Source organism: Rhinopithecus roxellana, chromosome 6 (assembly GCF_007565055.1).
Source record: "Rhinopithecus roxellana isolate Shanxi Qingling chromosome 6, ASM756505v1, whole genome shotgun sequence".
NCBI classification, from domain to species: domain Eukaryota; kingdom Metazoa; phylum Chordata; class Mammalia; order Primates; family Cercopithecidae; genus Rhinopithecus; species Rhinopithecus roxellana.
In genome coordinates this window covers 128,213,403-128,227,747 of record NC_044554.1, presented here as the reverse complement: position 1 = coordinate 128,227,747, position 14,345 = coordinate 128,213,403, and the positions used below count along the sequence as shown (strand labels likewise).

Here is a 14,345-nt window from a genome sequence, read left to right as displayed (position 1 = left end):
GTTTGCTGTAGACTGGAGAGGCGTGGTAGAGGACTGAAATGGATGGATTAGAGAGAGATTTAGGAGGCATACTGATAGGTGTTGGGATGCATTGCATATGGTGGCAGAGGGAGTGGGAGGTATCACGAATGACCCCCAGGTTCCCGTTTGACACAGGAGGGATTCTGGTGCCCTTCCCTGAGGTGGAGAACACTGGAAGATGACTATATTGGGGAGTGAAAGATGACAATTTATCTTTGGGAATAATGAGTCTCTTTTTGAAATTCTCTTTTTCCCCAACTCCACACAAGACATCTTTGTATTCTTCCACTCCCACCTGACTTAAATGTTAGTTCTGTTCATGGTTCTGACCTGAGCCTTCAACCTCGTTAATCACTCTAAACCGCACTGCCCAATAAGGTAGCCACATGTGCCTACTGTGCACTTGAAATGTGGCTAGTCCAAACTGAGATGTGCTGTAAGTATAAGATACACATCAGATTTCAAAGACTTAGCATCAAAATAATTGATACTTTAAAAAGTATTGATTACATGTCAAAATGATAATATTTTCTATTTATTAAGTAAAATTTATTAATTATAATTTACCTTTTTTATTTCTTAATGTGGCTAGTAGAGATTTTAAAATTACAAATGTGGCTCACTGTCTACTTGCATTGGACCATGCTACTCCAGACAGTGGTCCTAGTGTCACCTTGTTTCCGGCCTGTTAGGCTCACAGGGCTGCTGACTGTCCCTAGAACATTTAACATCATTTTATGCCTCATACTCTTTCATCTTCTGTAACTTTTGTTTCTTTTCTTTTCCATCAGATTAGCTATGATTCCTCCTTCTTTGTTTGGATCAAACATTTCCTCTACTATATGAAACTTTCCCAATTCCTTGAGGTAGAATTAAACATTTCCGCCTCAGAGTCTTATGTATTCTGTTAATATCTTTATTATGCTAATTCACATGCTTGTATTTTATTTTATATTCATTTGTCTCTCCAGACAGATTGTAAGCTTCTGCAAAGTGCAGGTGCAATCTGATTTATGTCTGTAATTAGGTAACCTGATATTCAATTATAGACATAAATTGTTATTTACCTATTATTAGTTTGGTGCTCAAAAAGGGTCTGGTGAATAACAATTAAATCTCTACATATTAAACAGGTGTTGTGTGACTGGTTATGACTTAGATGTTTTGCAGACAATATCTTGAATCCTCTCAACAATGCTACAAGGCAGATATAATTATCCTCATTTTGCATATGGAGATCTTGCAAAAGCTCAAATTGTTAGTAAATGATAGAACTAAGGTTCTACAAGACCAAATGATTCAAAGCCATGGTTTTTTGCCCTGTGACTCCATGCATGAAGAGCCAGGTGTGCTGGCTTACACCTGTAATCCCAGCATTTTGGGAGGCCAAGGCAGAAGAATCACTTGAGGCCAGGAGTTTGAAAAAAAACCCGAAACCCAAAACCTATTTCCTATGATTGTTAGAAGATTAAATGAGATCATGTATATAATATGTCTGGGCAGTGCTGATAAATAGTAGGTTTTATTAAACATTGGCTTCCTGTCCTCTTGAAGCCCATAGCATGGGTATTCTTGATTTCTGAGAAGGATCAAGGCGGTTTACCTAAACTTTTTGCTGCCTCCACACACGCTCACACTCACATTCACACACATTCACACTGACATGGAGGTAATGAGAAACAGATTCTTTCTGGGGCTACCCATTTTAACCCAGACCTCTTTGTTATACTTGCCTGTTGGTAAATGTCTCTGATGACAAATGAAAGTACAGTAGAGAAATAATTAGTAGTACTGTGGACATGCAATCTTTTGGGCATGCAATCTCTCTCTCTTTGTGTGTGTGTGTGTGTGTGTGTGTGTGTGTGTGTGTGTGTGTGTGTGTGTTGCTAAGGGCTGGGGTAGGAATATTAACAGGAAAGGAATTATGCCTGCCGTCTTAGCAGGGCTATGCCATCTTGGCAAATTCCCAGAAATCATTCTGACTAGAGTGCTTACTCTTCCCTCCCTGTTTTGTTTTTACCCAGACAGCATATTTTAGAGTCAGGACCACTTTCTTTACTACCTCAAGATTCTCTGTAGGAAAGAAAAAGGGGAAATGGGAAGGGAATAAACATGAGCTGTAGACCAATACTGTTTTGTGGATCCTATCTTGCAATACCAGGCTCCTGAGAAATAAATCTAAGCAAGTGAAATGTGAAGCTACATTGCTAAGGGGCTGTGTTCAGGTAAGGGAGAGCAATCCCTCTGTAGTCTTCAGATCCCTGTAACTCCCTTGCAAAGCAATATTAAGATATTGCTCAGCTGCTCTTGGTACTTGACGAAGGCTCAGGGGATTTCATGGGCTTAAGGTAAGAGAGCTGCTTCTACTCTTGATTCTCCTGGTCCATACATTTCAAGGTAATGACCAAACAAATTTCTTGTCACCAACCTGGGCTCTTGGTTTGTTTCTGATCAAACATCAGATAAGTGCCAAGTAAGGAAGAACTTCCACTACTCAAAAAATCCTCAAATTCTCTACCAAATATATAATTTAGATGCCTTCTGACCCATTACAGAACCAATGCTACATATAGAAGGGATAAAAAATGAATAGACTAAGTGAATTTAGGGCCTTGTATTGTTATTATTATATTTTTTTTTAGTCAGCCAAATTCAACAGTGGGTAGATGTTATTATCGTATTTTTAATGGTATTATATATATAATATATATACATGTTATATAATATATACATACTTAAAATTTTTTATTTCAATAGTTTTTGGAGTACAAGTGGTTTTGGTTATATGAATGAATTATATTGTGGTGAGTTCTGAAATTTTAGTGAACCCATTACCCAAGTAGTATATGTTGTACCGAATATGTAGTTTTTTTATCTCACACCCTAGTTTTAAATGGTATATTTCATCTCTCAAGCTGGTCCCTTAAGTTTTGGAACTATGTCTTCAGCTTCTTTGAATTTTACTTCATGGCATTCCACATAGCAAGTACCTGGTGTCATTTGTTGAGTGATAGAGACAGTCACTCATATGCAACCTGTATAACTGACAAGGAGATACCAACTTGAATGGGGAACATGAGAAGTTGTAAGAAAAAGGCATTTGGAAGCAAAAATTTGGAATCTCTAGACAGCTAAATATTCTCTGGCACTTGATTAAACTGTGAGATTAAGTAAATGCGTTGGGCGCAGTGGTTCACGACTATAATCTCAGCACTTTGGGAGGCCGAGGCAGGTTGATCACTTTAGGCCAGGAGTTCGAGACCAGCCTGGCCAACACAGCAAAACCTCATCTCTATTAAAAGTACAAAAATTAGCCAGGAGTGGTGGCAGGTGCCTGTAATCCCAGTTACTCAGGAGGCTGAGGCAGGAGAATTGCATGAGCCCGGGAGGCAGAGGTTGCAGTGAGATCACACCATTGCACTCCAGCCTGGGTGACAGAGGCAAAAAAAAAAAAAAAAAAAAAAAAAAAAAAAAAGAGAGAGAGACAATGAGAGAGAGAGAGAGAGAGAGAGAGACAGACAGACAGAGAGACAGAGACAGAGATTAAGTAAACAAGTTCAAATTTAGTGAGAACTTTTATGTCTGATATTGTGAAGCAAAATAAATTCCACGGCTAAAAACATGTAAAATGAGAATGTCAGTTACCTGGCTGCTCAGAAAACTTAATCAATATAGAAAAACAAGTACAACCTTAGGAATTTAAGGGAAAAAATATTTGCCAGACTGACTTGTACGCAACAGGATGCACAGTAAGTACTTTTGAATTCGATCCACTTAAATATCAAAGGATCATAGATGTGGATGACTCATTTTGAGGCAGGATTCTTTGTTTTAAATCACCCTGAGCCTGGGCATATCTTTTGGGGCGCTGGTTTGACTCTGACCCTTCTTAGCCCTTCTCTTTCCCTTTTGCAATTGGTCAAAGTCAACAGACTTTTTTTTTTTTTTTTTTTTTTTTTTTTTTTTTTTTTTTAAATAGATGGAGGCTTGCTCTGTTGCCAAAGCTGGAGTGTGGTGGCGTGATCTTGGCTCACTGCAACCTCTGCCTCCCGGGTTCAAGCAATTCTCCTGCCTCAGCCTCCCAAGTAGCTGGGACTACATGCACATGCCACCAGGTCCAGCTAATTTTTTTTTTTTTTTTTTTTTGTATTTTTAACAGAGACAGTGTTTCACCATATTGGCCAGGCTGGTCTTGAACTCCTGACCTCAAGTGATTCACTTGTCTTGGCCTCCCAAAGTGCTGGGATTACAGGCATGAGCCATCACATCCGCTACAGACTTCTTAAAGTAAAGCAGTGTCTTTACTATATCCACAGAACATTGCTCTGGTTACTAGGTGTCCCTTCCAAAATCACAAGCTTCTGGGGCGAATTGAGACTTTAGTATTTCTGAAAATTCCTTAATCTCCCATCATCTCAGAGAAGGCTTGTTTCACTTTCCTGTTTCATTTTACTGTTGGTTAGTGAAAGCATGAAGAGAGAAATCTTTGGGTTGAATTAAATTTTAAATAGCAAATATTCATTAGCTGAAATGTAAGAGTGTTCAGAAATCTTCCTTAGCGTAAATTAAAGGTACATGTGTGAATGTAAAAAACTGGAAGGAAATATACCAAAATTTTATAGTATAAATAGTTATAGATAGGTAATTTAAAATTTTCTTTGCATGCATGCTTTTTAATATATGACCATTTTCTACATTGACATATTATTTTGATAAACAGAAAAAAATAATATTATGAGAAGGATAACTGAAGTCAATAGCCACTCTCCTTCCCCTATCATCATGCTACAGGGCTTAAAGCCTGAGAGATCTAAAGAGCTGTAACTGTGTAAGTGGTATTCAGGTGTGAGTTTGGGCTGGCCAGGTAATCTCTCTGGGACTCAGGTTTCTCACCTGTGAAATGTAGGGGTTTGAGTGCAATGGTCGCATCTAGTTCTAAAATGCCTCAATTCTATTATGGGCCTGCCACATCATAGGCTGTTATTATTTCAAAATGCTCTGACTTTGAGTAACAGAAATCTTGAGTAATAGTGGCTTAAATAATAAGAACTCTTACTGTTGAGTAAACAGAATATTTGAAGACAGGTAGTCCAGGACTGGATCAGTTGCTCATTGAGGGTATCCAGGAGCCAGGCCTCTTCAACCGCTGGCTTTTGTCCTAGAGATTGTTGCCTCATAGTTACAAGATAGTTATCACATCTCTATGTAGGAAAGAAGAGGCAGAGGCAGTTTTCTCCTTTGCATCCAGTAAGGTCCTTTACATCTCGTTTGTCAGAATTAAGCCATGTGACGAACTGAGATAAATCAGTGACAAAGGAAAGGAGATTCCCATCTTGCATTAGGCCAATGATCATTCATACTATACCTCTGAGAGCAAAGAACAGCTGCTGACTCAATTAGGAGTTTATCAGCAGGGAAGGAAAGCTGAGAAAGGACAGCCACAGCGGAGGAAACAAAATATGTCTTCCAGAGCACTTAAATATTTGTGAATGAATGAGTGGTGGCCACGTTATGCCTGTTATGACTCCTGAAAACACTTGACTTTGTGGGCCCCTTCCTCCATAAAAATATTAAAAAATTACATTTATGAATGCAAGCTGGATTCGTTGTTATGTAGTCATTATGTTTATTTTTATTTTGAATCAAAAAATTAAAATTGGAACATATTTGCAGGCTCCTAAAAGTATTGTGGACCCAGACACTGTGACTACTGTGTGTAGTGGATAATTTGATCTTGGGTCTGTGTTTTCTTTCCAGATGAATTGTAAAAAATTGAGGGCAGGCACGATGTACTAGGTTTGTTGTTGCTCTCAAGGCCCCTATTGCAAAACTATACATCTAAGAGCTGCTTAATCAATACTATTGAGTTGACCTAACGTATAACTGATGTCACTGTTTCTTCCTCCAGGGTGAGCCAGGTCCTCCTGGTCCTTATGGTTCTCCAGGAGCTCCTGGAATTGGACAGCAAGGTATTAAGGTAAAGATACTTGTCTTTCTGCCTATTGATGACTATTGAATTTATTGTAGGGCCTGAGGGAGCCGTGATTTGAACTCCATTTGGCCTAAACCCAATAGACACAAGGAGGTTTCCTGAAGTTACTTCATTTTATATGCTTGGACACAGCAATGTGCTTGTCAGGGGCAGTTACCACAATAATAATTAATGTATTTTTAAATTTTGTTGGAATGAAAAACTTACTTGTCTCCAAATACCCACCCTTTTACCAAGGTACATGTAGTTCTGTTGAGTTTTCATGGACTTTAAACATTCACATGCAAGTATGTTATTGGTAAGTGAAACAGCTTAACACATCGGCAATCATGGTTCACATTGAAAAAGCATAAAGGGGCAGAAACCAGAAGGGCCACGGCAATGAATAGGTCAATGTTGGCAGAGAGGTTTGTAGAGAACTAGAAAGGGAAGGAAGGAACATCCATCCTGTGAGGCTCTACATTATGCAGGTTATAATAAAGCAGAAGTGCCTATTTTGAATGGCTTTTCTAAGTGGTTGTGACAGTAAGATTTTGATGTAGGATTAAAATAGGAAGCAGTACGAAATAGTGTACTTTGAATGTAATTGAATATCCCCATGTATAGCATTTCAACAATAAGCACACTGAGACTCCAGGAAAGGTGGAGTTTATGTTGGCAGAGTTATGGAGAAGTTTTCTGGAAGAGATGACGTCTGAAAAGAGCTTAAAGGAGAGGTGAAGTAGGATAGAGTGGGGAAAGGAAGGGGTGACATTCCTGGACGGTGGCAAGAGGGCAGGGCACAGCACACACTTTGTCAGCTTAGTCAGCTCAGTAACTAAATGCATTGCCACACAGTGTGTCCTGCCAATTCTTACATAATATTTTGTGAAAGTTGAAAATGCTGAATTACATTTGGACAAGAAGAGATAACAAACATTTTAGGGTAATTTGTTCACTTAAATTTGAGCTATTTCTCTTCGTCTAGAATTTTTTACCTTTATGAATATGCAAATTTTGTCTATTTCGCTATTTATCCTTGTTGAAATCTCGAGATAACTTTGTGCTATGTTTATTCTTTATTTAAAATCTCAAGATTTCATTCTATTATTTCTTTCTCTTAGGGAGAAAGAGGCCAAGAAGGAAGACCGGGAGCTCCAGGACCCATTGGAGTTGGTGAGCCTGGACAGCCAGTAAGTAGCAAAAATTCTAGATGAAATGAAAAGGACAAATATGGTTTTTGCTTGTTCTTTCTGGTTAGAATAAAGAGTCAAATTAATCCACCTTGTATCTATTTTATTTATTTATTTTTTTGAGATGGAGTCTCACTCTGTCACCCAGGCTGGAGCGCAGTGGTGCGATCTCGGCTCACTGCAACCATCACCTCCCGGGTTCGAGTGATTCTCCTGCTTCAGCCTCCAATTAGCTGGGACTACAAGTGCACGTCACCAGGCCCAGCTAATTTTTTTGTATTTTCAGTAGAGATGGTGTTTTGCCTTGTTGGCCAGGCTCATCTCGAACTCCTGAGCTGAGGTGATTCACCCGCCTCAGCCCCCGACCACCTTGTATCTTTATGAGCAACAAATGAAAATAAATATGAAAGGACCAGATCCAAGTGCTATTTTTCACAACACTTGAAATAGAACTATGTATATGTGTATATGTGTAAATATATATGATGTTTACAACCAACTCTCTTTTACTGTAACTTCTTACAAGATTAATCAACTTGAACAAGAAGAAAAGAGTTCTCAGGTGTCAACATTTTCTTAGGAAGAAGATCTGGACTCAAGCCTAATGTTTATACTTTATAATGGATTTCTTTGTAACCACAAGAAAAATCACTGAGAATAAAGACTTGGCTCATTATGTAATCCATGAGTATGCTCTAGAGTTAGGATTGATAATGGTAGACAGATAATACCTGTGTTATTCACAACATCTCTTTTATGTAGCTTTGAAGTTTACTGTTGTTGGAGAAGAAAAAATTTCTATTAAAAGACATTTGGAGAGGAAGTAAATAAAATATGATTATTCTGGTATAAGAAGCTTGTTAACTTTTCAAGTAGTCATTATTGTCCTAGGGAAAAATGGTAGCTGACTCACTTAGGTACAAATAAAAACAACTGATTGTGGATAGCTGGTCTTTGAAGTTGTCTTTGCACTGCATAGTTCCTCACATGTGTATATTCACATAAACATACACTTCCTTACTGCACTCTGTGAGTGAAATGGCAATATATTGTTTCGGTTTAGGCTTTTCACTAATGTCTGAATATACTAATTCAAAAAAGAGAGCATCATATGGAAGAAAAATACACTGGATTAATTAAAAATCTCTAGATAGAGATCAGTCATCTAGTCTCAGTTTCCACTAACTAGATAGTACCATTAAAGATAAACCACTAACTTATTTTGTTCTCTGTTTTGGTTCTGTGTTTCTGCTTAACAAACTTCCTCAGGACTTAGTGCCTTAAAACAATAATTTGTTATTTCTTATCATTTTGCGGGTTGACATGAGAGTTCTGTATAACTTGAAGTCAGATGGAGTGCTAAAATGGCTGGAATGTTAAAAATGGCCTCACATGGCTGGCAGTTTGGTGCAGGTTGTTGTCTGGGAACTTAGCTGGGGTTGTTGCCCAGAGACCTCAGTTCTCCTCCACATGGACAGCTACAGGTGGTTGCTTGGGCTTCCTCACAACATGGCAGCTTAAATCCAAGCAGAAGTGTTCTAATAGGCAGAAGCCACTCATCTTGTGAGGCTCAGCCTCAGAAATTATACAGCATCATTTCTGTGACACCTAAAATAAGCATAGGAGCAGCTCAGATTCGAGTGGAATAGAAAAAGATTTCACCCCTCATGAAGAATATCAAAGAACTTGTGGATATATTTAATTTAGCAAAGTCTCAAATTTTAACTTCTATAAAATTAAAAGATTGGGTTCTCCTTAGGTCTATGATTTTCAGAGCTGGAAACATTCTGAAAATGTCAAAGAAATAAGTCACAATTATTATTATTATTTTAGAGAGTCTCGCTCTGTCATCTAGGTTGGAGGGCAGAGGCATGATCTCAGCGCACTGCAGCCTCTGCCTCCCAGGTTCATGTGATTCTCCTGCCTCAGCCTCCCGAGTAGCAGGGATTACAGGTGCCCACCACCACACCTGGCTAATTTTTGTAGTTTTTGTAGAGACAGGGTTTCACCATGTTGGCCAGGCTTGTCTTGAACTCCTGACCTCAGGTGATCCCCCCCCCCCAGGCCTCCCAAAGTGATGGGATTACAGGCATGAGCCACTGTGTCTGGCCTAAAAAATTTTTAAATGTAGATTGACAATTGTTTTTTCCAAAGAACTTTGTGCTTTGCTATTATGCATACCTTCCAAACTCAGAACTAAACTTAAGAATGAGTTTCACTTATTCATTGTTGTTCTTAAAATGTTTTTGTTTTTAAATAATGAAATATTTTAATCATACTGGAAAATCTAGAGAATGAGTTGGTAAACCTCCACCAGGTAGATAATTAAACTTAGTACATTTACTACTCTTGCTTTAGATTTTCTTTAAAAAACATAAAACATTATGGATACAGTAAAGTCTCCCTATCTTTTTCAGACAGTAGAAGAGGAAGAAACACTTATCAACTTACTTTATGAGGCCAGTTTTCCCTTGATACCAAAACAAAATACTAAACATACATAAGAGGAAAACTACAGACCAATATACCTTGTGAATATGATAGACATAAAAATTCTTAACAATATGCTAGCTAAATAGAATTCAATGTATAAAAAGAATTGTACAGCATGATCAAGTGAGGCTTATCCTATGGATGCAAGTCTGGCTTAATAATTGAAAATTAATCAATGGAATATACCATATTAATAGGCTAAAGAAGAAAGATCACATGTGATCACATCAAATGACACAGAAAAGCATTTGACAAAACTCAAAACCCTAATAAATGCTGATAAATCTCTCATAAAAACTCAGAAAATTAGAAATAGAGGAAGAATTTCCTCAATTCCTATGAAAAATCTAGAGCTAATATTACGCATAATAGTGAAAGAATGAATGCATCCCTTTAAGATTAGGAACAAGAAAAGATGTCTGTTCTCACCAGTCTTATTCAACATAGTATTGGAAGTTCTAGCCAGCACAGTAAGACAAGAAAAAGAAATATAAGGCATTGGTATAAAAACAATAAATAAAACTGTCCTTATTTGCAGATGATATGATGGCCTCCATAGAAAATCCCAAGAAATCTACACGAAAACCTCCTAGAATTAACAAGTGAGTTCAGCAAGGTCACAGGATACAGTATCAACATACAAAATCAATTTAATTTCTGTATCCTAGCAATGAACACACAGAAACTAAAATTAAAAGCACAACACCATTTTTAATTGCTAAAAAAGAAAAATACTTGGGTAGAAATCTAATAAGACATGTATAGGACTTGTATAAAACTACAAAACACTGATGAAAGAAATCAAAGATACTTAATAAATTTAGAGACATGTTTATAGATTAGAAGACTCAACAACATAAAGATGTAAATTCTTCCCAAATTGATGTAAAAGTTTAGTGCAAATGTTTTTGATATCCCAGCAAGATTTTGTTTAGACTTGGACAGGGCTATTTTAAAATTAATATGGAAAGGCAAAAGAGCTAGAATAACTTTTAAGAAACTTCAAAAAAAAATACACTTGGAGAAATAATACTAACTTATCTGGTCTTAAGATTTATTATATAGTCACAGTAATGATGACTGTGTGGTATTGGCAAATTATAGAAATACGATCAGTGGAACAGAATAGAGACTCTAGATTCGGACCTATGCAAATGTAGTAAACAGATTGCAAAAGCAATCCAATAGTGGAAACATAGTCTTTTCAACAAATGGTGCTGGCGCAATTGGATATCTGTGCTAACACAAAAAATGAACCTCAATTTAAGTCTCGCACCTTACACAAAAAGTAACTCAAAATGGATCATAGATTTAAATATAAAATGTAAAAACTGTAAAACATTTGGAGTAAAACATATGAGAAAAGCTTTAGGATGGTGGGCTTGATGAAGATTTCTTAGACATGTCACCAAAAACATGATGCCCCCTAAAAAGTCATTAATTGGACTTCATCAAAGTGGTAAATGTTTGCTCTGTGAGAGACTCTGTTAAGGGTCTAAAGAGACAAGCTGCTGATTGGGAGAAAATATTCGCAAACTACAAATTTACAAAGGATTTGTATTGGGAATACTTTTAAAAAAAAATTCTCAAAACTCAATAATAAATCAAAAATCTAATTAGAAATTGGGCAAAATATCAAATATATATACATATCTCAAGCATATATACATGCACATACACAACTTGGTGTATATATATCTATATATGTGTACGTAATACTTATATATATTTTTACATATTTTGTTTCTTTTTTGTGGTTACTAAACTTTAATATGTGTTCTTTTTATTAACTTTCATTTTAGGTTCAGGGATACATGTGCAGGTTTGTTATATAGGTAAATTGCATGCCACAGGGGTTTGGTGTAGAGATTATTTCATCATCCAAATAATAAGCATAGTATCTGATAGGCAATTTATCCATCCTCACCCTTTTCTCACTTTCCACCTTCAAGTAGGCCCCAGTGTCTGTTGTTCCCTTCTTTGTGTCCTTGTGTTCTCAATATTTAGCTTCCACTTATAGGTTAGAACTTGCAGTGTTTGGATTTCTGTTTCTGAGTTAGTTTGCCTAGGATAATGGCTTCTAGCTCCATCCATGTTGCTGCAAAGGACATGATCTCATTCTTATGGTTGTGCAATATTTCATGGTGTATATGTACCACATTTTCTTTATCCAGTCTACTCTTGATGGGCATTTAGGTTGATTCTTAACATATTTTCTTGACTAACAAGTTTGAAATGTCATCAATATTGCCACCTGCTCCTGAAAAATATACTGACCATATGAGACTTTTACTTTAATCATTTCTTCCACTTTCAGAGTATTATTCCTGTTGACTTAGTTCTACCTTATTTTCATCCTACCAAAATTATTTATTATTATTTTTGAACTTTTTAAAGTTAGTATTTGTATAGTTTTACCCATATATTTACCCATTTCTTAGTTGACATAGCTTCCTAAATTTCTCTTTTCTTCTTGGCCGATTTCTTTATTTTTTCAATAAATATTTTTTTCAGAAGATGTTTTCAGTAAAAGTATGTTAGCACTAAACTCTTTCAGCCTTTGGTTGAAATGCCATTGTTTAGTTTGCTTTGTAAGAATAATTTAGCTGGTGCAGTCTGGATTGTGTACTAATTCCATTGTCTGCTGGCAACTATGGTTTCTGTTTCCATGTTTTTAGTCTGTTTATAATTTCTTGCAGTAATTCATTTTTGCCTTAGGCTGTTTTGCAATATTTTTTTTATTCTTTAGATTTCCTGTAGAGGAATTATGATTCACATAAGTGTGAATATATTTTCACATATATTTTTTTCAGATTTACTGTTTCATGAATCTGAAGACTCCATAGTTTAAAAAAGTTCTTAGTTATTATTTCTTCAAATATTTTCTTTCCGCATTCTATTTATCAAGAAATCCTTCCAGACATTTGGTTGCAATTGGATAATTTTCTCAAATCTAACTTATAATCCACAAATTTATCTTCATCAGGTTATAAAATGTTCTTAACTCATTAATTGTATTTTTAAGTTAATAAGTATTTTAAAAATTCTAAAATCTACCTTTTATTAACTATATTTATTATCTTTTTACTATACTGTTCTTGTATTTTCCATTATTTCCTTAAGACCATTAAGTATTTAAAGTACTGGCTGGGTGTGGTGGCTCACACCTGTAATCCCAGCATTTTGGGAGGCCAAAGCCGGTGGATTATGAGGTCAGGAGATTGAGACCATCCTGGCTAACACAGGGAAACCCCATCTCTACTAAAAATACAAAAAATTAGCCAGGCATGGTGGCGGGCGCCTGTAGTCCCAGCTACTCGGGAGGCTGAGGCAGGAGAATGGCATGAACCCAGGAGGCAGAGCTTGCATTGAGCCGAGATGGTGCCACTGCACTCCTGGACAACAGAGCGATACTCCATCTCAAAAAAAAAAAAAAAAAAAAAAAAAAAAAAAAAAAAAGTATTTAAAGTACTTCTTTTTTGTCTCTATTATTTTATTCTATTATTTGACATTCTTGAGGAGGTTTACATTGTGTTAGTTTACTTTAATTCATTGTGAGTTATTTTCTTTTATGTTTTGTACTTTGCCATCTGAATTATTTTCAGCTGGGCTTTAATTGTGGCTCCTAAGTTTTCTTAGGATTTGAGAGGAGTTTGTGTTTGTATCTCTTATGTACTCCAGGGGTCTCCTTGATGCTAATGTCTTGACTAAGGTGTTCATGAACTAGTTAGATAATGTCAATTGAAATCATAAACTCACACACAGCACAGGACCAGCTTAGAAATACTTAGTTATTATGAGCCCAAGTCAAGCAGACAAGATTCTTGTCATTCATATCATTTTGTTGATGGGATGGCTTTTTTCTACCTTGTTCTTTCATTGAATATATACAGATGCTCTTTGACGTACAATGGAGTTACATCCTACTATACCTATCATAAATCAAAAATACTGTAAGTTGGAAATGCATTTAGTGTTGGTAACACTGAAGATGGTTCCCAGCTTACAATGGTTTGATTTATATATATATATAATATATATTTTACTTTATGAGGATGCAAACACAGTGTATTCAGTAGAAACCATGAGCCCATTGTAAGTCATAAGGAGATCCTTGATTTACCATGGGGTTACATGCTGACCAAACCATTGTAAAATCCAAAAATCTTAAGTCGAACTCCATCTTAAGTTGGAGACTGTCTCTGTAAGTTTGTGGGAATCTCAATTTCTCAGTTTCTGTCTTCATTTTCCATTGCATGAGCCAAAGTCTTTGCTACTGTTTCTCCCTCTAAATTTCCTAGTCTTCCTACCACACAAACACACTTTTCTATTCAGGACATCTGTTGCACCAGCTTAGATGCTTACCTAAGATGCTTAACTTATATGCTAGAATTTTCGAGTTTTGATTCTCTCTTTTTGAACCCTGTAATTTCTCTTATCTTCTTTGGAGTCTTCCATGCCTTTAAAATTAATCTTAAACAATGTATATTACCTGTCTTTCTAACTGTTTGTAGCTGAGAGTTTTTAACAATATTACCAGAACATGAAATGCTTGCTTGCTTGCTTTCCAAGTCATAATTACACAGAGTTATACTTAATTGGGAACTAAAATCATAACACAGATGGGAAAGATCCTAAATAATGTATCAAAACGTTGCATCAAAATG

General features: G+C 36.4%; 1 protein-coding gene across 2 annotated transcripts in view; it reads left to right on the top strand.

Moving 5' to 3' along the window:
* COL28A1 (collagen type XXVIII alpha 1 chain) overlaps positions 1–14,345 on the top strand; it is a 181,406-nt gene that overhangs the window by 40,090 nt on the left and 126,971 nt on the right. For both annotated transcript variants that reach the window (XM_010353063.2, XM_030931865.1), the window contains exons 12-13: positions 5,930–5,998; positions 7,117–7,185. In XM_010353063.2, coding sequence (XP_010351365.1) covers positions 5,930–5,998; positions 7,117–7,185 — 138 coding nt within the window. The remainder of the gene's footprint in view (positions 1–5,929; positions 5,999–7,116; positions 7,186–14,345) is intronic.